General features: G+C 40.4%; 1 protein-coding gene across 1 annotated transcript in view; it reads right to left on the reverse strand.

Moving 5' to 3' along the window:
- FSIP1 (fibrous sheath interacting protein 1) overlaps nucleotides 1–26,637 on the reverse strand; it is a 182,971-nt gene that overhangs the window by 99,566 nt on the left and 56,768 nt on the right. Inside the window, exon 10 of the mRNA XM_040620447.1 lies at nucleotides 18,064–18,204. Coding sequence (XP_040476381.1) covers nucleotides 18,064–18,204 — 141 coding nt within the window. The remainder of the gene's footprint in view (nucleotides 1–18,063; nucleotides 18,205–26,637) is intronic.

The following is a 26,637-nucleotide window of genomic DNA, read 5'->3' on the forward strand; positions in this document are numbered from 1 at the left end:
AATCTCAACGTAAGGTACAAAATTGGAAAAATAGAAGCCTTGAGAATGTAATTTCTATTATATGAATCATTTCATTTTACTGAACTCTTACTGGTTTGAATACTCCTTACAGCAACTTTCAGCATTATCTGTGTTGATAGTAAAAGTTTAGTCAATGTACCAATACAAACTTTCCTAAAATTTCAGTTCAGGGGCGCCTGGGTGGCACAGTCAGTTGAGTGTCTGACTCTTGGTTTCTGCTGGGGTTGTGATCTCAGGGTCCTGGGATCGAGCCCCACCTCAGACTCTACGCTCAGTGCGGAGTCTGCTTGGGATTCTCTCTCCGTCTCCCTCTGCCCCTCCCGCTTGTGCTCTCTCCTCCTCTCTAAAAATAAATAAATAAATAAAAGCTCAGTTCATGTCATATCAAACAACTGCTCAGAAAACTCTATCAGTCAGCAATAGCTTGCTAATAAATAGGACCTCATTCTACTTTTACAATTTTATTTGCCTGGATAAAAGTAGACCCTTGATAATAGAAAGATTTTTGTCCTGAGTCATCTGTAAAATTCCAAACTCCCATCACAGTCTGATCTAATATGAAATTCAGGATTCCACTCTTCTATTTTTTTTAAGATTTTATTTATTTATTTATTTGACAGAGAGAGAGATAGCCAGAGAGAGGGGGAACACAAGCAGGGGGAGTGGGAGAAGAAGAAGCAGGCTCATAGCGGAGGAGCCCGATGTGGGACTCGATCCCGGAATGCCGGGATCACGCCCTGAGCCGAAGGCAGACGCTTAACGACTACGCTACCCAGGCGCCCCTCCACTCTTCTCTTTATCTGAAGTACTGTTACTGTCGTCACCGAACACCACTGTCTTTTTCCTCTGTACTACTAGAAGAGCTTTTTTAATAATCAGCATAGAAGTGGCTTTTACTACCACATAAGGGTTAAGGTCCATGTGATGCCGGGTTGAGACCAGCAGAGCTGTGCTGGCTGCGGGTGCTTGGCCGGCAGCTAGAGGCGTGCACTGAGTGACTCACTCCTGAACAAGAGCACTGCAGAAAGCCTGGTTCAGATGCTTGCTTCAGCAAAATTCAAGTTTCTACATCATGTATCTTTGTGTAATTAGCATAAAGTCAAAACTTTATACAATTTAGTCCATAAATGCTGATTTTGTTTACTGTTCCCTAAAATGGCCCAAGCTTTCCCACATTTGGCCCTTTTCCACAAAGTATCTTCTTTCTATAATGCCCATCCCCGTTACGCCGAGTGAAACCCTCCTCGTCCCCCAAGTTTCAACGGATTTCACATTTTCCACAAAGCCTTTCCGAATCCCTTCACTACAATCATTCTCTAATTTGAACAAATACAGTACTTTCTCTGCACTTCTTGTCACCTGTCACTGGTTTTATTCTGCTTTATATTATGATATTTGTTTTCTAGTCCTATGCTCTCCACTGGACCAAAGGCTTAACTCTACACCCCACCTTTGAGAGAGAGCTTTGTACATACTAAATATATAGAAATCTGTTTGCATTTAATTAAATCTGGAATTTTTTTTATTTGACAAAACCGTTTAATCTTGCAACATCAGTCACCACCATGGTTTTTAAAATCTGGTCATGAATTATGGCCCTCAAAATAATAATGAGCCCACTGCTTTCCATTTGGAGGTCCAGAGAAAACTATTAAAATATATCTGAATGGATGGCTTTGAGCAGGGAAGAAAGATTGCCCACGAATGTCTACACAAGGTATTCACTATTCTACTATGCAGCCTATCGCCCCCCCCCCCCCCCCAATTTAAGCAGCAGAATCCTGTACAGCAAAGTTTCTTGAGCTTCGGCAGAGAATGAACAGATTTCCTGAAACAAAAATTAGGACACAGGAATTCTATGCCAGTTCCAGGTGAGGTCCCATTCAAAATGCAGCTTTAAGCAGCAAAAAGTCTCAGAATAACTGGGATATTTCAGTGCTTGGTGATCAGAGCAATTGAAACCAAAGCTGCCTTTGGAAACTGAAGCTGTGTGATTGTAATACCTACATCTGCTTCTGATTCTAACATGAGCTAAATTTCTGCCTAGAATCATCCCAAAGACATAATAATGACTTGCTGGTGATGGGCAGTACACACAGAGAGAACTGTGGAGAGAAAGCTTTGGCTTCTATTAGACTGAACTATACAAAACTGCCAATACTCTCTATCATTTTTGACCTATGAAAAGAGAAATTACATACAGCTCAAACTAATATTTTTTTAAACTCAAGTATTTCATATTATTTTTAAATTATAATCTAGAAATGTTTGATTTGTAACAAAAAATATGTAGTCCTTAAAGCAGTGAAAAAATGGATCAGGGATTAAAATAATCAAATAAAAAGTATTAAAGTATTAAAATACTAAAATACAAAGAAGAAAATACTTACAAAATACATATCTCATAATGCACTTGTATCCAAAATATACAAAGAACTCTTAAAACTGAACAATGAGAAAACAATCCAGCTGCAAAATGGGCAAAAGATCTAAACAGACACCTTACTAAAGAAAACGTATGTATGGTAAATCGGCATTTTACTCACCTTCAGAGTCATTAGGTAACTGCAAATTAAAACAACAATGAGTCTACCACTTACAAACCTATTAGAATGGCTAAAATCCAAAACACTGACAGTACCAAATGCTGACCAGGATAGAGAGCAATGGGACCCGTCACTCATTGCTGGTCGGAATGCAAGAGTACAGTCCCTTTGGAAGACAGTGTGGCAATATCTTACAAATTAAACATAGGTTACCATAGGAGTCAACAGTCACACTCCTAGGTATTAACCCAGATAAGCTGAAAACCTATGTCCACATAAAAACCTGCACCCGAAGGTTTACAGCAGCTTTATTCATAGCTGCTAAAACGTGGAAGCAACTAGAATGCTCTTTAGTAGATTTATGTAGTACATGCAACGGAATATTTTTTGACAATAAAAACAAATGGCTTTTTAAGCCCCCCCAAAATATGAATAAATCCTAAATACATATTGCTAAGTGAAAGAAACCAATCTGAAAATTCCACATACCGTCTGATTTCAATTACATGACATTCTGGAAATATAAAAATGGTAAAAAATAGAGCATTCTGGAAAACTACGAAGACAGTAAAAAAATCAGTTGTTGCCAGCAATTTATGGAAAGGAAGAAAGGAATGAACAGGGTGGAGAACAGGGGATTTTTAGAGAAATGAAAATATTCTGTATGATATCGTAATGAAGGTTACTTGTCATACACTTGTCAAAAGCCATTGAATGTACAATATAAAGAGTGAACCCTGATGTAAACTATGGACTTCAGTTAATAATAATGTATGTATGTTGGTTCATCAGTTGTAACAAAGGTACCAGGCAAAATGCTAACAATAGGGGAAGTGGGAGCAGAAGTCATGGTGAGGGGGCATATGGAAATTCCCTGTATTTTTTGCTTAATTTTTTTCTGTAAACCTAAAACTGCCCCAAAAATAACCTATTATTTTTTTAAAGGCTACATACCATATAATTCCAAGTATATAACATTCTGGAAAAAGCAAAGCCAACGAGAAAAGGTTGTGGTAGCTAGGGGTACAGAGGGATAGGAGGAGGAATGAATAGGTCGAATACTGGTTTTTAGGGAGTGAAACTATTCCGTATGCTGCTCTCACAGTCGAAACATGACATCACATATTTGCTAAACTACAGAACTAGACGACACAACAAGTAAATTCTAATCTAAAATATGGCCATTAGTTAATGGTATCAGTATTGGTCATCGACTGCAGGAAATGTACCACACTTATGCAAGATGTTAATACTAGGGGTAGCTGGGATGGGTGTATAGGAACTCCGTACTTTCTGCACATTTTTTTTGTGTAATCCTAGCACTGTTCTAAAAAATCAAGTCTATTTTTTAAAAATGTAATGTATCAGGGAACACACTTCCTTATTAAATCTGGTATGCATTGCAAGGGAGAAACTGTTCAATGCAAAAATTTCAAGTCATAAGAGCTAACACTTTAAAAAGCCACAGTTGGGGCGCCTGCGTGGCGCAGTCATTAAGCGTCTGCCTTTGGCCCAGGGCGTGATCCCGGCATTCTGGGATCGAGCCCCACATCAGGCTCCTCCACTATGAGCCTGCTTCTTCCTCTCCCACTCCCCCGCTTGTGTTCCCTCTCTGGCTGGCTGTCTCTATCTCTGTCAAATAAATAAATAAAATCTTTTAATAAATAAAAAAAATAAAAAAATAAAAAAAATAAAAAGCCACAGTTAAGAGAAGGCAGATAAACAGAAAAAAAAAAGTCTGTCTTACTAGGACAAAAGTAACAGATGTATTCTTGCAATGTAGGTTGCATGTGATTATACTGTATCTCTTTTTCTTTCTTCTGCCCTATGGTTCAGAGGCAGATGTGTTGTTCTAGAAAAGCCACTCACAATTTTTCTCTAGGTGATTTGAAGCTACTGACCATGTTCTCATTATAGGGTTGATGGAAAGCTATAGAAAAGTTACAGAAAAATGAGAGGGAAAATAAGCATAAATGCCAGAATCCTGTATAGGGATCAGGGAAGGTCTAATTCCAAGAATTTCCACTTTCATTATATTTTCATTTCATTGGTTCCATTTCAAATCTTCCTTTGCCGTATTTCAAAAGCCCCTTTTATTTCTTTAAATATGGTAAGCAGACTTATTTTACATTCTGAAACAGTCTGTTCCAAACTGCTGTCTGTGTGGAACTGATTCTGCAAGTGTGTTTTTTCTATTAACTCTTGCTTGCGGTGGCTTATTTCCTTAGGCATTTGGGGAGAGGGGAGTTCTTTATTGTGAATTTGTGGTCCTTACACTTTATTCGTGGGAACACTTTCAGATCTAGATTTAAACTGTGTCCTTCCAGAGAGACTTGCTTTTCCTTCGACCAGAAACCAGGAGTACTGCCAACCTAAGGCCACTTTCAACTAAACATTTAATTTGACGTTTCTCAGACCCTGTAAGGAGTGTGAACTGAAACTCAAAACCTACCATCATGCAGGCTTACCGTTAGGAATTCACGTGGGAGATTTTTTCCTCCATTCCACACACAACCAAAAAAAGACACCATTCCCTCTCCACAGCAGGTGGTTTTTTTTCTAGTTCACTAAGGTTTTACCAATTTGGTGAACCGACTCTGTGTGGGAGTTTTGATTTGACCTCCTCAGCCCCAGGCCCCATCTCCTCGGGCCCCACACTCAATGGCTTTAGGCCACCGACTATCGACAGATAGCTCAGGGACAAATGCTGCCTCCAGCGGCCACTTACCCTCACTCATCTTGTCATTTCTGTCCTCCGAGGAATTCCCTTTGTTGCCAGCTCACTCATGCTTTAAAAATTACTTCAGAAACAGATATATCTTAGACCGTTTTTAGGTTTACTTTACTAAGAGAAGCGTCTCTAAATAACTAGTCGGCCATACAGCTAGAAGTAGGACTCTCCCGCTACACTAAGTATGAAACTGTATACAGTTCACAAGCCCCAGCAGAATTCCGCACGTTGTTTCAGCTTTCTCCGACGTGCCGCCAAGGCCATGGAAATGCCAGGTCCGCACAATCTGCGTCTGGTCCCCAGCCTCACACAGGTCATTTTGACCTCACGTCAGTCAAACTTCCAGCACCAGGTCAGCTAAGTTCTGGGTTTCCACTGCATTTCACGTGTGTTCTATCGCATTCCAGAGAGATATAGATCTTGCTTTATTATTACGCTGTTTTTGTACATTTTCTATATAGTTGGAGTCCATAAGTATAAACGTAGGTTAATATATGATCTTGACCAGAAATCAACATTAAACTGTGCTTTTAAAATAGAACTTTCAGGGGCGCCTGGGTAGCTCAGTCGGTTAAGCATCTCATTCAGCTCAGGTCATGATTCCAGGGTCCTGGGGTCCACCCCCATGTTGGGCTCTCTGCTCAGTGGGGAGTCTGCCTCTCCCTTTGGCCTTCCCCCTGTTCATGCTCTCTCTTAATAAATAAAATCTTTTTTAAAAAATAAAAATAAAATAGAACTTTCAGGAAAAAATAGAACTCCCGGGTCAAATTTTATAGGCAGTTTTTTAGGAATCATATATGTTTTTTCCTAAAACATTAGCATCTGTGGTCAGTAGCCAACGGTATCATGTTAATAAGACAGAATGTTGAGAACATGAATTTTTTAAATTTAAGTATAATTACCATATAGCATTATATTAGTTTCAAGTGTGCAATGTGGTGATTCAACCATTCTACACATTACTCAGCGCTCATCATGATAGCGTACTCTCAATCCCCTTCACCTATTTCACCTGTTCCCCCATCCACCTCCCCTCTGGTAACCACCAGTTTGTTCTCTATAGTTAAGAGTCTGTCTTTTTGTTTGTCTCTTTTTCCTTTGTTCACTTGTCTTGTTTCTTAAATGCCACATATGAGTAAAATCATATAGTATTTGTCTTTCTCTGACTGACTTATTTCACTTAGCATTATATCCTCCGGATCCATCCATGTTGTCACAAATGTTAAGAGCTCATTCTTCTTCATGGCTGAGTAATATTCCATTGTGTATACACCACATCTTTATCCAGCCACCTATGGATGGACACTTGGGTTGCTTCTGTATCTTGGCTATTGTAAATAATGCTACACTAAACATATAGGGTACATATATCTTTTCTAATTAGTGTTTTCATTTTGTTTAAGTAAATACCCAATAGTGGAATTATTGGATCGTAATGTGATTCTATTTTTAATTTTTTGAGGAACTTCCATACTGTTTTCCACAGTGGCTGCAGCAATTTGCATTCCCACCAACAGTACACAAGTTTCCTTCTTCTCCACATCACCAATACTTGTTACTTCATGTGTTTTTTATTTTAGATATCCTGATAGGTATATAGAGAACAAAAATTTGATAGATGAAGATAATCTCTGGACCCAATAAACTAGAGATGGAGGTCTCTATAGTTCTCCACAATATACATGAGCCAAAGAGCTAGAAATTAAAGACCAGGGCAGAACCCAGTGATGATATCAAAACATCACTATATAGTAAAAACATAGGTCTAAAAGACACAAAGTGAAGGTAAAGAAGGGAGAAGACAGCCACATTCAGTTACTAAGATCCAGGAGGTAGGTGCTAGGAACCATGGGCTCAATATCAGAGATCAGGAATAGGCCAGAGGCGCCTGGGTGGCACAGTCATTAAGCATCTGCCTTCAGCTCAGGGTGTGATCCCGGCATTCCGGGATCAAACCCCACATCAGGCTCCTCCGCTGGGAGCCTGCTTCTTCCTCTCCCACTCCCCCTGCTTGTGTTCCCTCTCTCGCTGGCTCTCTCTCTCTCTGTCAAATAAATAAATAAATAAATCTTAAAAAAAAAAAAAAAAAACAGGCCAGCACTCAGCGCTCCTCAAAGTGTGGCCTGCTGGCCAGGGCTGGTCCCCAAACTGTTTGTTACAGGTCTGCTATGCAGTAAGAAGCTAAGCCAGAATTTAAATCAACTGATTCACCAAACAAGCTTTTCTTGATGAAGTAAAGAGTATTGCACTTACATTCTGGTAAGAGTTCCTTACCCCCCACCAGTAACAGACAGCTGTTTGACCAACCACATTAAAATCAACGCTTTATGGGGCGCCTGGGTGGCTCAGTCATTAAGCGTCTGCCTTCCGCTCAGGGTGTGATCCCGGAGCCCTGGGATCGAGCCCGGCATCAGGCTCCTCCACTAGGAGCCTGCTTCTTCCTCTCCCACTCCCCCTGCTTGTGTTCCCTCTCTCGCTGGCTGTCTCTCTCTGTGTCAAATAAATAAATAAAATCTTTAAATAAATAAATAAATAAAATAAAATAAAATAAAATAAAATAAAATAAAATCACTGCTTTAGACAATCCCTCCTTTGACCAGAGATAGCCTTAGACCGTAACAAGAAGTAGATCTAGGATACCGAAGGTATGTAAAAAGAAAAAAAAAAAAAAACCTGACTGTAGCTGGTTAAGAAAAACTGAAAGGATTTAAGACTGCCTATGAATTACAAATAACATCTCCACTGGGAATTCATCAACTCCATTGGGAATCAATTCAAGAATTTATTATACTAAATGATACTAAAAATGACCTTAAGGATTGGAAAAGAAATTAAATAGTATTACCACCACATGTTAACAACCAAATAATAAGTTTAATTTTAACCTCCGAAAGTGTCATGAGTTTTAATTATTTATGCATTCTAATTTTATGTCAGTACATGTTATACTGGTTAAATGCATGTGTGTGGCACAGTACGATCTTTACAATAGTTATTTAACTTTATATAATTATACTTAATTCTATCCTTTAATAAGATATTATTTCTTGGTGTATGTACATGCATTTGTTTCACGTAACTATATCCATGGCCTCAACCAATGAAATTTGAAAACTAATTCAGAATGCAAAAAATAAGTTACGCTAAGATCTAACTAGCCTTATGATCTATTTCTAGAGACTCTGCTCAACAACAAAAATTGTTAAAATCAGGCAATATTCTAAAACAAGATTGCCACCAAAATTTTCATTTTTTTAGCTATTTTCTTATTTTATCAATTCTTCTTAAAATTCTTTTTTAATTTTTATTTTTATACATATATTATATATATATATATTACATATGTATTATTTTTGGTTTCCTTGCATTGTATTTTATTTTTGTATATTTGTAATATATGTATTTTTCTTTACTATTTTTGGATCTAGGTCCTTTATTTTTAAGATTTTATTTATTTGTCAGAGAGAAAAAGAGCACAAGCAGGGGGAGCGGGAGGCAGAGGGAGAAGCAGGCTCCATGCTGAACCGGGAGCCCAATGCGGGACTCGATTCCCAAGACCCTGGGATCATGACCTGAGCTGAAGGCAGACTCTTAACCTACTGAGCCACCCAGGCATCCCCAAAATTTTCATTTTTAAGATGACGTTCAAAACTTGTACATTATCATTCAGAAACAGCACAATACCTACACTTCTATAACAAGATCAAGTCTGCATCATTATAATACATGTGAAAAATCATAATCCAGAAGAAAATATCCTCAATAATTTTTAAAATGTTTTATTATGTAGGCAGAATACAAGGTAGGTGTATATATATATATATAGATAGATAGATATATATCTATCTATATATATATATATATATCCTCTCTTGTTCCAAAATATATTTGAAACTGAAATCTATTAATCTATTTTGTAAGTGTTTTAAAGTGATGGTTGAAACAAAATAAGTTAAGGAAAAAAACATCCAATTACTTTTAATACTTTACTCCCAAAGCGATACAGCTAAGTTGTGCTTTCAATCTACTCTACAACATATTTAAAGCTGATAGCTTTAAAGTGGTTACTGGCTCATTGACTCATTCTAGAATAATTCTTGAACACCAGCCACGTACCTATAACTGCCACATGCTTCGCAACCATTAAATAATTCTATTGAGTTGCAAAAAAAATTTATCAAGAGTCCTGCATCAGATGATGTAGAAATAAGTAAGTGCTTCTGAAAATTCTATGCTCTACTTACTTGTTTCAAAATGTGTTTCTCTTTGCCTATGATTTTGAGAATGGATTTTTCAAGGTTTGCTCCACTGTCGATGTGCAAATCCCACTCTCAAAATTTCACAACCAAATATTTTGCATCATTATCACACACCCTGCCAACACCTACAGAAGGAAAAGTAAAGGCTATAAATTCTATAAAAATACCAATAGTTTATGTGTCAATGATATCGTTGTTATCATCTACCTTCCTGAAAGCTGTTACAAATGACAAAGAAAGATTTTTAAAATTTCTACAGTTCTGAACAATGACACCAAAGAGAGAGTATAATTACTTTTCCAACTCAGGCCTTAGTTAATGTATGAATACAAAAACACACTAGTTAGTCTTCCAGTTCAACCACAAACATGTCAGGCTTGTTTGGAGTTCCACTGAATTTGAGAAAGTTGTATAAATGGCTGGTAACAGTTGAAAGGCTTTAGAATGAAGCCCACGTTTGTCTGTGGCTCCAAATCTTAGCTGAAAATTGGCTGATCTGAGCAGGTGTGACTTGGAGCGGCGGAATGTAATGGAAAGCTCCGAGGCTGAAGTATCAAAAGAATTGGGGATTGGCCCAAGTCTATCACTAACTAACTGTGAGTCTTGGAAAAATCAGTTAGCTATTCAAGACCTCGGTAGCTAATCCATGGGACTGGCCCACGTGACCTGTAAGGACCCTTCAGCTCTCACCTTCTGTAATTCTGATTCTATGGCATGTTTAGTAATTGAAGGTAGACCCTCCACCATTCACTGAGCAGAAGAAACCCTCCAGTCTTCTGATCGGGGTCCATGTATTCTTATACTAGGTTAAACGGCAAGAGCATGTCGAAGTAAGAATCAGAACACAAGGACTGATCATCCTTTGTGAACCACATTCTTATCCACAATGCTCAGCAACAAGGCTCAGAGTGCTAAACATTTTGATGCAATAATGACAATGCAGTTCACCCCACAAGGCCAAGCTCAGTGGTTTCCGGGAAACCGAAAAGGGAAAGAATGTGGAAAGAAATACTAGAGACTTCAAATGATGAAAAAAATGAATGAAGTTCAAACTGAGAATCAAAAGAGACACAATAAAGACCTAAAAAGTGTGGTCAATGCATTTAGAATGACTGGAACCATGGAAAGCTTTTGCTAACAATACTAACAAAACATCTTTGAGAATATTTCATCATTAAAGGAGTCCATGAGATGAGATCAGATTGATGGTCCTTTCTTGAAAAAGGCATTCTTTCTTGAAAATTGAATTCTTCTGACTTGTGAAAGCTAAAATTATTATGCAACTTCATTAAAAGCATGTTTACCTAATTCTAGAAGTTAAAGATGTTCTTTATTTAAAAAAAAAATCCCCTTAGTCTTATTGTGACAGCGGAACACTCGATGCCTCTGAAAAATTAGACCGGACATGAATTATTACTATTTATTTTAATTACTCAAGAAGCCTATCATTACAGTAAAGGGTTAGGTTGTATATAAATAAAACAATGAAATAATAAAATTACCTCAATTATGAATCCCTTTCTTTAGGAATAAAGGCAATTTAATAGAAAGTGGAAAATAACAGAACTAAGCTATTAACATTTATATTCTATTCCCCTTCAGACTGTTGTCAGTGTATACATATATATATATTTATTACATAGTTATAGTTGATACTTACAATCTATCTAGAATTTTTATCTTTTTGTTTTAGATCACTCATTTAGATCACTAAAAGTCCTTTACTGACAAAATCCATCTATTTGTCATTTTTATTATCCTACCACAGTATTAAATGGGCAAGACTGTATAAATTGCTTTGACATTCTATTCGAGAGCATTTAAGTTGTTTCTTACTGCGTTCAGTTTGGTTCCACTTGGTTCTTATTTCTTTGTAAATATTCCTGAAGGTGGAAGTGTGCAGATCAAAAATAAAAATAATGTCACTGGTCAACAACTGACCAATAGCTTTTCAGGGCAAAAATAACCAATTTAAAAAGCTACCAATAACTGGGTATTTACCCCCAAAATACAAAAACACTAATTCAAAGGGACACATGCACCTCTACATTTATAGCAGCATTATTCACAATAGCCAAATTATGGAAGCACCCCAAGTGTGTATCAATAGATGAGGGGATAAAGAAGATGTGGTATATACACACAATGGAATATTACTCAGCCATAAAAAAGAATGAAATCTTGCCATCTGCAACAACATGGATGGAGCTAGAGACCAAAATGCTAAGTGAAATAAGTCAGAGAAAGACAAATACCATATGATTTCACTTATACGTGGCATTTAAGAAACAAAACAAATAAGCAAAGGGAAAAAAGAGGGAGAAAGACAAACCAAGAAACAGATTCTCTTTTTTTTTTAAGATTTTATTTATTTATTTGAGACAGAGAGAGAGAAAGAGAGAGCAAAAGCAGCAAGGAGGGCCAGAAAGTAAGGGAGAAGCAGGCTCCTCACCGAGCAGCAAGCCCAACACGGAGCTGGATCCCAGGATCCCGGGATCATGACCTGAGACGAAGGCAGGCACTTACCTGACTAAGCCACCCAGGCGCTCCTGAATATGAATTTTAATTACTGGTAAGGCTGAACATAATTCTTTATGATGACTCACTCTATTGTTCTAAATGCATGAAGACAACATGTAATGACCCTTCATGTATATCAATGCTTTGCACATTTTGAAATATTGATTCTACTTACAAATGCAACACATGTATATTATGGAAAGTCTGGATATAGAGAAAAGTATGAGAAATAGTATAAAAAGCATCCATAATCCCAACACACTTTTCCCTTTAGTCTATGCTATAAAAAGTGAATTTCCTTTTTTCACCTCCCCATCCATCCCATTCCTACTAAAAGTAATCACTCTTTAGCATTTGTTATATATTGTCCCAGGATTTTTCTATGAATATTTTTTAAATAAAAATGGAATCAGGGGGCTCTTGGGTGGCTCAGTTAGTTAAGCGTCTGCCTTCAGCTCAGGTCATGATCCCATGGGCTGCGATCAAGTCCTGCATCGGGCTCCCTGCTCAGTGCAGAGCCTCCTTCTCCCTCTGCCTCTGCCATTCCCTCCACTTGTGCTCTCTGGCTCTGTCAATCGCTCTGTCAAATAAATAAATAAAATCTTTTTTAAAAAAATGGAATCATACCGACTACTGTCTTAAGCAACAGGCTCTTTTTCCTGAATACTGTATCACGGACATCTTTCCCATATATATAGATCTTCCTCATTTTTTTGATAGCTGCCTGCCAGTCTATTCTATGTTTACAATAACAAGTTATGAACCCAGGTTGAGGAAGGGCAAAGAGGCCCCCGCTGATACCTGAGGCAGCCATGTTACATTCTTCTCCTTTCTCCATTGCAGGTACAGTCTCACAGGTACCACCAATTCCCTTGCTTCCCTGGTCTTGCATTGCAATCACCCAACCTCTCTTCACCCCTGCCTCAACTCCAGACCTATTTCCTCCATCCTTGGTGGACTGCCGAGGGCTGTCAGAGAAGACCCCAAGCCCCACTGGCTGGCTCCCTGTCACAGCTAGGGTTTCCAACCTCAGTGGGGCTGTCCTCACAGTTCACCATTGTTTTTCTTTCCTCCTCACAGCGTCTATTCCAGTCCTTCCCCACCCTGCTTCAAGGCCCCAGCCCCAGTCTGCCCTCTCATTCCAGTTGTATGGTTTGATCTCTAATTTACAGACTAGATAGAGAACAGGGAGGATGACCTCTCTCACTTTCTCTTCAGTTCCAAACCTGCCTTTCTAGGCCCATGCTTCTCTCCTTTCATCCTGAATCAGAAAAAGGGCATCTTGATTCTTTTCTAAGGCTTACTCCTCCATCTTCAATCTCATCCTCTCTGCTATATCTCCCCCTTGTTATCATAGAAACAAGCATATGTAAATGCCACCTTATTAATGTTAATAATAAAAATAACAATACTAACAATAAACATTTGTATAGCACTTAAAATGTGCCAAACCCTGTTTCAAGCACTTTACATATATATTAACTAATTTAATCTTCACAACACCCTGTAAGGTAGGTATTAATTATAACTATCCCATTCTACCAATCAAGGAACTAAAGCACAGAGAGGACAAGAGACCTGTCCAAGGTCACACAGCTAGGAAGTACAGAGTTGAGATTCAAACCCAAACAGGCTGCTCCTGTCTGGCTCTTAACCACTATGTCCCACGTATAGAAGCTTACATAGCAGAACTATAACCCAGGGAGGAAATATAAAGCAGAGTGGGTTTCAAAGAGTGAAGGGTCAGAGAAGCCTGTAGAACATCTAAAACAACCGAAAGTGACTCTCTGAGCTAGACAGGAAAATCAGGGGACAGGGACCAGAGACCACTGGATGGCAAATGATGGAGAGGTCGTCTGCGAGGTCTGTCTGGTGTTGCCTTTCTATGAATACAGCTCTTTTCATTTTCTCTTGATTCTATCATCTCAAATTATCTCCGCACAAGTAGTTAGCCTGACAGAGGAACCCTTATCCATGGTCAAAGCCAACACTCCTACCCCCACGGGAACCAACCAGGCAAGAGATGAGTGGCTCAACACAAATCCCGCCCACCACGTGGGACGAAGAGCTCAAAGCACAGCGCCCCCACACACTTGCCAGACGCCAGCTGCCCGCTTGTGCCAGAGGTGACCTAACCCGACAGATCGATCCCACTCAAATCATGCTAATTCTTCCTTAATATTTACCAGAAATCAGTCTCTCCATGGCCTCCCGATCACCATGCTTTTTTCCTAAGCTATCAAAGATTAAAACTAATACTTTAAAGAGTAGTCCTTTAAATATCTTTGGGAAGTGGATATTGTGTGATTTCTACCAAACCATCCCCTCCTTCTTCACAACACACATGCGTGCACGCACACACATGCACACACACACCCTTCTTCTTCACCAAGCTAAAAAAATATATTCAGTCCCACCAATAATCCTTTCATAGGACCTGGTTTTATTTTTTTTTTAAAGATTTTATTTATTTATTTGACAGAGAGAGAGAGACAGCCAGTGACAGAGGGAACACAGCAGGGGGAGTGGGAGAGGAAGAAGCAGGCCCCCAGCGGAGCATGGAGCCCAATGTGGGGCTCGATCCCAGGACCCTGGGATCACACCCTGAGCCAAAGGCAGACGCTTAATGACTGAGCCACCCAGGCACCCCATAGGACCTGGTTTTAAACCTCTTCCTCAGCCTTGTCACTCTGCTATCCATAGATCCGTTTTGCTCACCTCCCCCGTACTAGGCAGCATGACTGCTACATTCCACGGCTGACTCATCATGAGTGAATCCTGAAGACTTGTTGCACACATGTTGCTTCTAGCAGCCATGGCTCGTCCTTCCTCTACTTATGCGGCTGGTATTCGGGACTCCTGTCTGCCCTTTGAAGTTCATACTACCCTCGGGAGCTTCTGCCTCATCTCATTGTGCCCACCTTCCCCAGCTCCTAACAGCTGGGTGCGCTGACACCAGCAACACCATTACCACCTGCAGACTAAACCGGATCCCACTTCCTCAGTCAATCTTGACCAAGGCAAACGTTCCAGCTTTTACAGACAAATCAATGCTGGGATTCAGGTGGTTCCAGGACTGTCCCCAGGGCTCCTACACTGCCCCTTCCCTCAATCCTTCCCTAGTGCATCCCTAAAGCTGAGTATGAATTGTATCCCTAAATCACAAGTTCAATGGCCACAGATTACTGCTTTCACCCAAATCAGTGATCTTGAAACAATGTTCCCTTGTAATGGGAAGAATAAGACAAAACTCCAAAATTAGCCATTTCCAGAAGCTATCATACAGAAAACATATTCTTTGGTCTATAGGTAGCAGGCTAACTTTTTCCTATAGAAGGAAGACAATCCCACGTTCTTCTAAAAAGTGTTACTGAACTTCCAAAAATAATTTTCAATAGAATATTTAAACCAATTAATACCAGCTGGAAAGCATACACACTAAGCTTTAGATATTTCCAATAACATCATTTTCCACCAAAAATATGCTAACAATCACAAGCAAAAGGACAGAGTTCCTCTAGCCCTACTCCCTTGATTTTATAGTAAGAAAACCAAGTCTCTAAGAGAAAAAGTGACTTATCAAGGTGACAGATCCGGCCACTGACAACTTTGAAACAAGGCCTCGGGTCTCCAGATTCCCCATCCACAAAGTACCTAGGAATCTATGAGGTACAATGGGCTTTACCGAGTTTGAAACAGACACCGTATCTTCCCTAAAAAGTACACACATGTGGCACGCAACGTGCCCCACAGGGTATTATGAAACGCTGAGCAATTAAAACCTAAAGACGATACAGATCGACACTCCCGTGCCTTTCTCATACCAGTTTTCTCCGAGTGTTGACTGTCAAACAAGACAGCTGATAGAAGCTGACCACCTGAATCCTCTCTCTTCCACTTAGTTTTTTTTAATAATGATTTTTTATTATATTATGTTAGTACCAGTAATTATATATACTTGAGGAAGTTATTCGACCTCTAGTTCCTCATCTGGAAAGTGCGGATTGTATTGCTTACCTCGCAGAGTGCTCATAAAAACTACACAGTAAGTTATAAAGTACTTGGACAGCGCCTGCTACTGTAGCCACACTACAATCGCTCTTCTCTACTAATTTTTTAGAAGATTTTATTTATTTATTAGAGAGAGAGAGAGAGCACACACAAGCAGGGGGAGCAGCAGGCAAAGGGAGAAGCAGGCTCCCCGCTGAGCAAGGAGCCTGATGTAGGACTCGATCCCAGGACCCCGGAATCACGACCTGAGCCAGACGCAGATGCTTAACCGACTGAGCCCCCCAGGTGTCCCTCTCTTCTCTACTTATGTATTATTTTTTTCCACTTAGATAACAACCAACTCTTGATATTTATCAACTCTCTGTAAGTCTAGCCAACTTTCACATGACACTGGAAAAAAAATACAAGATTTCCTAAAGGATCCAGGTTTTGAGTCAATAATTAAAGAATAGTAGAGACGTGGCAGAAAACAATGGATATACGTCCAAGCATACGACAGGTGGTCAGAAATCAGGAGAGCTGAATTATGGAGAAGGACAGGCTCTGCCTGCCTTGGATTGGCAGGTAAGGGATGAGAAGTACCAACGGTTTTCAAAACCAGTCAAGCCACAGACACTGTATTGACCACATCAAGTTTGCAGTGCCCCGTCACTACCACCACAACTATCGGCCAAGAACCTCTTTTACGCTCCCTAGCTATTCTTACTTCTTTTACTTCTCTGTATCAACAGCCTCAAGGAGTGAAAAATCCCTCCGAAAATAAAAATGGAGGCGTCCCTGAAATATAATTCCCATTTAATTTCCCATGCAAAGTAAACAAAAATGAATTATAAAGAGAAGCACAATGCATTCATTCCCCTTCTATCTGCCGCCTGCTCTCATGAGGTAGACCTGCCTGTCCTCTAGGCTCGAGTCAGAGCTGCTGTCCCTGGCTGGCGAATGGTTAAGAGCAATTCAGCTGCACATGAGCAGAAGGGGTGGAAAAATCTCCATCAGGATCAGTGCACACCCTGGGAGAGCTCTAAGGAGATCAGAATTTAATCAAAGTCACTTACCTGATGCTTACACCCATGCAACAGCATATGAAATGGAATAATGAGAGAAGAGACTGACGAGGTTTAAGTGGCTAGACAGGAGGTGACAATGCTGACAGAAGGGTGATACAGGCAAGGACAAAAGAGAGAAGATTTTCAGAGTCATAAAGAACTGTGGCAAGATATGACAGCAAATTAGACAAAGTGGTTCAAACTTAATGAGGCTTGAAGATCACCCAAGATAATAGGATTTAGTAGGAGACAGAAAGTAGGTGCTGCTGGCAATTGTGACAAGACCAGCCCTGGGAGAGAGGATGTAGGGAGAGTCACAAGTTGAGACTTGTCATGTCTCATTTTAGGTAAAAGCCAAGTATCCAGTTGGAAGCATCCTCTGGGTAGCTGGAAAATCATAATATTATGGAGCCTTTCAGAAGATCAACCAGCTCGCAATTTAGTTGACTTAAGAGCTTTCTCTCATTAGCAATGTTTTTAAATGACAAGCTCTTAAAACATGAGGTAGGCACAGAACGATTTAGAACATATTAAAATTGAGTAACAATATATTACGAATTATGAACAAAAAGTGGGAGTATTTAAGCTGTAAGTTCAATATGTAAAGATGATTTTATGGAGAATAACTATCAATTTTTTCCATTAAAAAAACATTGATGTCACTGTCAGGCACAGAATATTAGGCATACGGATCATTATTCTGATCTCAGGTGGTATTTCGCGGGTTTATTGTATCACATAAAGTAAGTGTAATATTACTTTAAGTTCTATGAATCCTATTTTTATTCAAATTCTCACTGACAAATTCCCATGTCAGTTTTCTTGATGGACTCAACAAATATAAAACCAGGCATCAAACAGTCAAAGGAAACTAGAAGCTTTTTTTAAGACAATGGCTGGTGACAGTTAGACTCGAAATAAAGACTTACCACATTTTCCTTCAGCTTCCTCAGTTTGTCATCTATCTCTCGCAGCCGGTTTTGCTGATCTCGTTGCTCTTTGGTGTTACGAAGCACCTTTTCTCCTGGAGTTATTTCCATATTTGTATCATCATCATGAAGGTCAGGTTCCTAATTAAAAAAAAAAAAAAAGTTCACGCACAGGCTGAAAATGTACCATCATACACTGCTCCGAAGCAACTGAGCTTTGAAAGTTGGTTTTGCTTCTCAGACAGTATTTCTTCCCTTCAAAATGATATTCGCAATTCTCTAAACTCTTTCTATTTAAGAGGGAAAGGTCTGACAGTACGTGAAACAGGTAGGAAAATAAATTCAGTCATCTGGAAAGCAAGCAGTGGCCAGGAAGCAGCACCTGGGCTCTCGTCCCCGCTCTGTACTGACCAGCTTAAGATCATGGGCAAATCACACTTTCTCTGGACTCCACGTTCATCAGATATAAATGACGAGAAAAAAATCCTGCCCATTCCTGCGATGAGAGACAGAGGTGCAAGAGCACACGGGACTTGGCAACGTCAGGAGCTTTGAATCCTGGCTCTACCTGGTTCCTGACTGAGACGGCCTTAGGGAGACCAGTTAACCTCTCTGAGCTTCAGTTTCATCATCTGCAGAATGATAATAATATCTAACCGAAAAGTCATCACACTACGTAGCCGGCATGCAACAAATCTTAGTGCCTAACAACTGTGAGGGAAATGCGTCCTTTGAAAAGAATAAGGACTAAATAGTGAAACGATTTCGCTATTATCAGCAATATTTGAATGGACAGAACAATAATCTCCCAAAGTTAAGATTATTTCCAGGTGATAAAAATGGGTGTTTCTTGACAGGAAGTTGGTCTTATATCTATAGCTAAACCTCCCACTTTTCCCCCACGGATCTCCTACTCCATGTCTGAAGTTGCTCCAACCAGAATCCTCCCACATTCTCACGCCTTACAGATGGTTGGTCGCCAAGAGGAGTCGCCATCTCTCTTCCTTAAACCTCTTAATCAAGGCCCTCCTCTCTTTCTCCCTCGCTCATCACTGCCCTGAACCAGTGGTTTTCAAAACCTGGGGTGCTTCAGACTCACCCACAGAGCCTGGGAAAATATTCAAAGGTCTTGCCTCCACGCTGGACATTCCGACTCAATGGCGGACTGACAGCCTGAAGCGCGACTACTTGAAAATGTGAGACCTGTCACCTTAAGCTACTGCTCAGGCCCCTTCATTGACCTGGGCGCCACCAGTCTCCCCATGCACTGCAGCCTCCGCGGAGAAGCCGCGGAGCAAGGTGCAAAGTCCTCACCCGTTTCTGGGCTGCGCCCGGGCTAGCTCTTCAGTCTGTCTCCCACTGCTTGGGGCTCAGACCCAAAGGCACGGCAACGTCCACGCCTCCTGGGTCTCCACCTCTCCGTGGCTCTTTTCCCCGGCTCCTCGGGAACGCTCGACTCTTTTTCGAGCGCAAGTATATTTCCCCTGTGAAATGTTCCCTGACGTACTCAGGAAGGGCGGTTACTCTCTCGACCATGCCACGTGGTCCTTGTTGCATTTACCACACTGCTGCTCAGACAGGGATCGTGACTGATCCCACCCTGTATCCCCACACAAACTACGCACTCCCGAAGCCGTGTGGACACGGGTCCAGAGACTGACCCTGGAACAGCATGCCGTCTGAGCTGCTCAGTCCACTTTCATGTGGATTATTTTTCAACAAATAGAATACAGTACTATAAACATATTTTCTCTTCCTTATGATTACCTTTCCTCTACCTTAATTGATTGTAAGAATGCAGTTTATGATACATACAACGTTCGAAATATGTGTTAATCGACTCCGTGTTATTGGTAAGACTTCCAGTCAACAAGTCAACTGCTATTAGCAGTTAAGCTTACAGGAAGTCAAAAGTAACGCACAGATTTTCAACTGCACCGGTGGGGGGGGGGGGGTGTCAGTGCCCCTCGCCCCCACATTGTTCAAAGGTCAACTGTAATTTGGTTCTCAGAACTCTGATCACATTAATGTGTCAATGAAATTTATATTGTATAAAATTCTAATGAGGAGACTATTAAAAGAGTATTTCAATTTCAAGAAGCAATTGTTTTACATTTTGTAGTCCCCAAAAGGGGACTCATTTCTGGTAGCTACAATCTCTAGAAGGACCCAGAGGGTGAATTATGATCAGGAATTTTTTTAAGAAGGAAACCTAATGTTAGGGAGCATTTGGAAAAGATGGTATGAAGGTCCCTCTGCAGCCTTAAGCATCCAGGACCTCATGAACTTTCACAAAGATATCCCTGCAATGAAGGAGGATGCACAGTACCTTAGTCTAGCTGAGTTGCCAAGACAGAAGACCACATACTGGGTGGCTTCTAAACCACAGAAACATAGTTCTGGGGGCTCAGGAATCCAAGATCAACACACTGGCTGACTTGGTGTCTGGAAAAAGGCTACTTCCTGGTTCCTACATGACCATCTTCTTTGCTGGGTCCCCACATGGCAGAAGGGACAAGGGAGCTCTCTGGGTCTTTTTTATAAAGGCACTAACCCCGTTCATGAGGGCCCTACCCTCATGACCTAATCACATCCCAAAGTCCTGACCTCCAAATATCATCACACTGGAGATTAGATTTCAACATATGAATTTTGAGGGGACACAAACATTCAGTCTATAAAATGTACGGAGATGAAAAACATCCAAACTGGATTTCACTTTTAAATGGAAATCTTTTTTTTTGAAAGGACAGCATCTTAATCATCTACAACCATGATTTTTTTTTTAAATCTTTGAGTAGGCAAAGAAAAGACACAAAAAGAAAAACATTTCTAAACCAGACTTCATCAATATATTAAATTTTGCTTATTCGAAGCCACCATTATTAAGGCAATCCACAGACTGAGAGTAAAGTATTATAACATACAAACCTGTCAACAGACTTATAGCCATAATATGTAAGGAACCTCACAATTCGATAATAAAATAAAGTATAATAAATACTAAAAAAAATCTAGCTTTAAGATGACTTGAAGAGATACTTCATAAAAGATATGTGAATGACAAACAAGCACACGAAGAAGTCCTCAACATCATTAAGTCATCAGGGAAATGTAAATTCAAACCACAATCAGATATCACTACGCAGCCCCTAAAATGGCCTAGATGAAAAACGTTAACACCAAATGTTAGAGAGGTGTGGACCAAGAGGAATTCTCAGGTGTTCCTGGTGGAAGTATACGATGGTACAACCACTTTGGAAAATTGTTTAGTAGTTCCTTGAAAAGTTCAATGTTGTCTATCCTATGACCCAGCAATTCCACTCCTGTGACCCTATCCAAGAGAAATGGAAATATACGACTGACGCTTTGTGCACACATGGCCATAGCAGCTTTATGCAAACAGGCGAATGCCCATCAACACAAGAATGATAAACTGACAAACTATGGGGAACACCTGACACAAGCTAGGACAATGGGACTCTTCCTCCTTGACCTCTGTCTTGCGGTTAGGTTTAATCAGTGCGGTGAGACTGGAGGGCAGGAGAGAGAGAGCCTGCAGGACTTTCCCCTGCTCCTCCCTGCTTTGGCATGATGGTTTGGGCAGCAATATATCCCATCAGGTGCCCTTCAGGAGAGTTTTCTTAGATTCAACTGAATATTCATGCTCAAAGACAGAGGCCACACGTGGAGAGAAGTGTATTCAGAAGAACACAGGACAGGAAACACAGCAGGACTATGTCAGGAATCCCTCCTCAATGGGAGTTTCGTCTACAGTCCATGCCACGGCAGTTCAGGTGCAAGGGGCAAGGAAGCTACCCTGGCTTAAAAGCTTCCTATCTCAAAAGAACATCATCTCTGGAAATGACGCCACAGGCACAGCCCCACAGGGTCCTGGCAAGGGACATGCCGGTCTCAACAATCACTGCACTTAGAGAGACCCAAGGTACGGCTTCCCCACCAGGCCTTCATAATTCCCCCAAACCTCGGGCCATTTTTATCACACGCTTTTCTAACATTGTTAACATTCCAACTTTCATCAGACTGCCAGGGCAACAGTGAAGAAGTTAACTACACCTCAAATCCTCATGCTGAAGGGGAAAGATTCGTAAATCCTTTGCCCATGGCTTCTATGATTACAATTTTGGATGGCTGGTTCTTTTCCCACAGCTCTAGCTCTTTCTGAGCTCCAATACACTTTTTCTTCCTCCTACTCACTGTTGTTAGTCCCAAGGTGTCCCAACGTCCCTTATTGGCTCCTTTAAATCTATAAATAGTTCCTTCGTTTACTTATCTTCAGAATCCAAGCTGGATATTTTCTCTTTCTTGCCCAAAACGCTAACTGGTATATTGTGTGTGTGTGTGTGTGTGTGTGTGTGTATTTGTAGAGAAGTAGACTGGGAGGAAATTCAACTTGATGGTCAAAATCTTGATTCTTTCATCTTATTTTTCTTAGATGTTTTGTACTTCCTAAATTTTCTATAATACCCATGTACTAATTTCATAAGCAGAAGTCATATTTTATTTTTAAGAAAACAGAACTATTATTCTACCAAGGCTATTTCTGTTCTGCTCTGACAATGTGACTCTCTGTACCCAAAGGTATTGGCCCAACGGTTATATTTTAGCCCCAGTTCTACTGGTGTAATAACCAGTTATATACTTTTAAGCAAGTCACTTTCTCTTTCTGGGTCTCAATTTCTTCCAAAAGAACTTTCTTCCAACTCTCATAGCTTATGAGTCTGTAATTCTCTACAGTTGGGCCCAAGAATACATAACATCCTTCCTCAGTTGTGGTCTGATAGCATAACCATATAGTTCAAATAGTTGAAGGAGAGCATGCAATGAAAGAGAGGCCAAGAGAGTGCAAAAAAAAAAAAAAAAGGTAATCATTGATTCTGGCAGAACTTTCCCCCTGGCATATTCAAGAAGTTCTGTGGTAGCAGGAGAGGGTCTACTGTCACATCAGAATGCCAACCACTATTATCTGTTTTCATGATCCTCAGGAAATATCTTGATTTCCTATGGTAGAAATGCTGGAGCAGATTCTCTGACCAGCCATATGGTTTCTGTGTTTCTGAGGCATACAGGAATGCTTTTATTCAGTAAAAGTAAAATTCAGTTCAGTAAAAGCTCTCTGTGATATGCATGGAAAACCCAAGGAGCCACAAGAAGAGAACTGTCCCTGAGGTCAATAGATATTTGTTGATTTGACCAATTGACTGCCAAGGGATTCTAAGTTCAACCTTAGAAAAATATCTGTGGTGTTGACGGAGCCAACAGGGGTCTTTGAAGCTAACTAAACAGGAAAATACAAACCTGCCTACATAAAGCCAGCTTGCCCTGTGTTTTCAAACAAAAGCTATACTTTTCCAAAGGCCATTGTTATTTTCCGTCATCAGATGGGTCATTTGCCTGGCAGTACAAGAAGGAGGGAAAAAAATCTTGCTGTCAAATCGTTCTTACCATTTTAGAATATTGCCCTGAAACAAAAGAAACCTTGACTACACAGGAGACTTAACATAAAAAAATAAAGAAATACAAATATAAACTTTCAAGTAACCCTTTAAACTTTAAAATATAAAGTAAAGTAAAGGCAAGAATTCACCAGATTTATGTGGGAATGTTTGACAGGTTCACAACAACCTTCAAAGTACCTTCTTGTTTATTCCTCAATCCAAAAATCCATGCTCTTACAGCATACACCTATAGTTTTTGGAAATGAGCCAATGGTCAATAAGATTTCTGTGCTTGTGACTACCATACATAAAAAAAATTCCCAGATTCCTGCCCTCAACCAGTGTATTGGGTAATCTGACGTCAAGTAGACTACTCAGCCATCATCGGGACTCTGCAAACCCCTGGACTCAACAATGAAACATCTTTCAGGATTACATGTCAAACAACATTTTCTATTTCCTCAACTTTAGCTCATGTTGAAACAGGAAGAGACCAAAAAAACCAGTTTATTTTTGCTGTCAGCAACAGTATGCTCTTGGTAAGAAAAAAGATGAATACAACTACAATTTTCATCAATCAAATGTGTGTTAATCTTTTGTTGGTCTTACCAAAATGTGTACAACTGAACCAACATTTTAAGAACAAAAAAATAAATAAATCAAATTAAGGGAGACCTTTATGTTCAGTTAAACAAGCTGGTTTAAGAACAAAGAAATGTCTCTTGTCAATGACGACAATTTGAAGACCTTCTCCCAACCAGAGAAAAAAAAAAATCTAACCGTAGAACTGGAATTCTAGATTTAGTAAGACTGATTGCATGAGACATGAATAAATTATACTTCTTTATAAGAGCCAAACTGAATAGAATTCATTATTGAATCCAGTTGCTAAGGACTTAAGAAACTAAATACCCACATAACTCCTATATCTTAGAAATTTCTGGAGAAAGCTGGAATCAAAGACAGCTACAAATAAGAAATATGGCAACTAAATTATAGAACAGCACTCAGTTTTATGGTGGGACTTAGTATGAGCAAAGAACTGAGTTGTTGGAGGGCTAGGGGATGGATATGGAAAGGTACGCACAGCTAAACCACAGGTCTTAAGAAAAAAATTGCTTCAATTAGTTCTCTTTTGCTAAGATGAAATGAAAATAAAAACCAGATGTAAAAACGGCACCCATGTGATATTATTCACATTACAGCAATAGTAGTAATATGCCATTCCTCCTTCTGACTGTGACCACATGCTTTGTTTTACACTAAGGAAATCAGATACGTAAAAGCCAAATTCTACTTTTAAAATACTGCCATAAACTTAAGAGCCAGGCCAGGGTATCCTCTGAGAATATCCTCATCAGCAAGCTCAAAAGGAAAAGAAGATTTCTTAACTGCTCCTTTCACAACAACTTCCTTCATCCGTGAGTCACATTTCTGGAGCCCCTCAAATTGTTCTGACTCGAGTACGTTTATCATCGTAGGCTCCCGTGCATACCAGTTTAGCCCCTTATAGCTGCCATAGTAAGAAAGAAAGTTTGCACGGCTCAGCTTGCTTGGGAAACGTTTTCTTGATCGAAATAAAAACAAAAACAGGGGCGCCTGGGTGGCGCAGTCGTTAAGCGGCTGCCTTTGGCTCAGGGCGTGATCCTGGCATTTCAGGATCGAGCCCCACATCAGGATCCTCCACTGGGAGCCTGCTTCCTCCTCTCCCACTCCCCCTGCTTGTGTTCCCTCTCTCGCTGGCTATCTCTAATAAATAAATAAATAAATAAATAAATAAATAAATAAATAAATCTTTAAAAAAACAAAAAAAAAACACAAAAACAAATCTGCAAAGGAATTTTTTCAATATCATGCCTTCAGCAAATGACCTTTCCTTTCTCTGTGCCCCTCCCCACACTTTCTCTACTCTTCATAAGATCGGTTGGCATAGCACGGTACTTCTTTCACTGTATGGTCACTCCACGACTGTCCTCCAGGTTGCTACAAGCTGCTTGAAGGCCGGAGATACAGCCACATGCCAATCTGGACACTCGACGCCAGCCACCACGGCATCTGTAACGAAACAAGCGGGCATTCGGCGATGCTTTGACGGCCGGCGCCGGGGCTGGTAAGTGACCCAAACGCGTGCAGGAGGCCTGGGGGCCTGTAGTGCGTACGGAGTCGTGAGCGCCGTGGCAACCGGGAGACTCTGTGCTCCACAGAAAGCAGCGGTTGCTATTCGGAGCAGCCTGTAGTGTGCCAAGCAAAGCTTCAGGTCCAAGGTTGCCAGAGTCTCTACTTTCTCGAGAAAAACTAGAAAGGCAGACATTTATACGAAGTCACCCAATTCTGAAATGTTGGCTCAAATAAACAACCGTAGACCCTCTGCGCGCTACAGGAAACCTGTGCGTGAGTCAAATTTGCCCTGCAGGCCACCAGTTCTCAAGCTGGTGCCGTATACGGGCGGTCTTCTCTGGGCCTCTGGCCCCTTCTGCCTCATTCCCTAGTCCCTCGTCACCCTCCTGTCCCTCACTGTGGAACTGGACTTTTTTGATATTCCTTCCAGATGCACTTTCTCCGTCTCCCCGCACCACGGCACTCGGCTTCTATAGCTTTCTATTGTGCTCACCTATGCTGCCTTGTACCACAGTTATCTGTGTGCATATAAGGGAAGGTTAAGTCACTTATTATTATTACAACAACATCGTTGGTTGAGTTTTGTGTCAGACACGGGGCTGAGCACTTTACACCAATCAACTCACCCACCCTTTACAAGAGTCCTAAAGAATATTATTATTACTACTGTACAGACAAGGAAACTCGGGTTCTCGGTGCTTCTAATTAATGCCAAGGCCTCAGAGCTAGTAAGTGGAGGAGCCAGAGGTCGAAGTGAGGCTTTTTGACGCCACGGTTCTACATTCGCCTGCCTTGTCTGTCAGTGCCCTACAGTTCCTACACAGCGAGCTCTCGATTAAGATTGTGGAATCAATTGCTGAAAAACAGAAATTCATGTTCCATTTAAAAGACATTCTTTCATAAGGAGCATGGAGGAAAAACTACTGATGAGTTAATGGTTTGCAGAAGGGTTAAAAATAAAAATAATGTGAATAGGCACTATGAATATTTGTGGTTC

This window comes from Ursus maritimus, unplaced genomic scaffold, assembly GCF_017311325.1.
Source record: "Ursus maritimus isolate PB19 unplaced genomic scaffold, ASM1731132v1 scaffold_35, whole genome shotgun sequence".
Classification (NCBI taxonomy): Eukaryota; Metazoa; Chordata; class Mammalia; order Carnivora; family Ursidae; genus Ursus; species Ursus maritimus.